The 257-nt window shown below is 28.8% G+C and overlaps 1 protein-coding gene across 1 annotated transcript in view; it reads left to right on the top strand.

The window, feature by feature from the left end:
• Positions 1-54: 54 nt before the first annotated feature.
• The window catches only part of EMH_0084190 (Hsc70/Hsp90-organizing protein, putative), a gene marked incomplete at both ends in the record, with an annotated part of 3,349 nt that continues 3,146 nt past the window's right edge, over positions 55-257 (top strand). The window contains one exon of the mRNA XM_013500722.1: positions 55-150. Coding sequence (XP_013356176.1) covers positions 55-150 — 96 coding nt within the window. The remainder of the gene's footprint in view (positions 151-257) is intronic.

The following is a 257-nucleotide window of genomic DNA, read 5'->3' as shown; positions in this document are numbered from 1 at the left end:
TATATATATATATATATATATATATATATATATATATTGCCTGCAGCGGTGTACATGGAGATGGGCGAATACGACAAGTGCTTTGAGGAGTGCAACAAAGCGCTGGAGAGGCGGTATGAGGTGAAGGCAGACTATGACGTGGTGGCAAAGGTAAATAAAAAAAAATAAAAAAGGAAATAAAAAAATAAATAAAACAAAAATATATTTATTCTGTATAATTAAAAAAAGAAATATAATTTAGTTTCTGTTTTTTTTCC

This window comes from Eimeria mitis, genomic scaffold (assembly GCF_000499745.2).
Source record: "Eimeria mitis Houghton genomic scaffold, Emh_scaff5777, whole genome shotgun sequence".
Classification (NCBI taxonomy): Eukaryota; Apicomplexa; class Conoidasida; order Eucoccidiorida; family Eimeriidae; genus Eimeria; species Eimeria mitis.
Note: the sequence above shows the minus strand (reverse complement) of the source record. Positions and strands in the feature narration are given on the sequence as shown.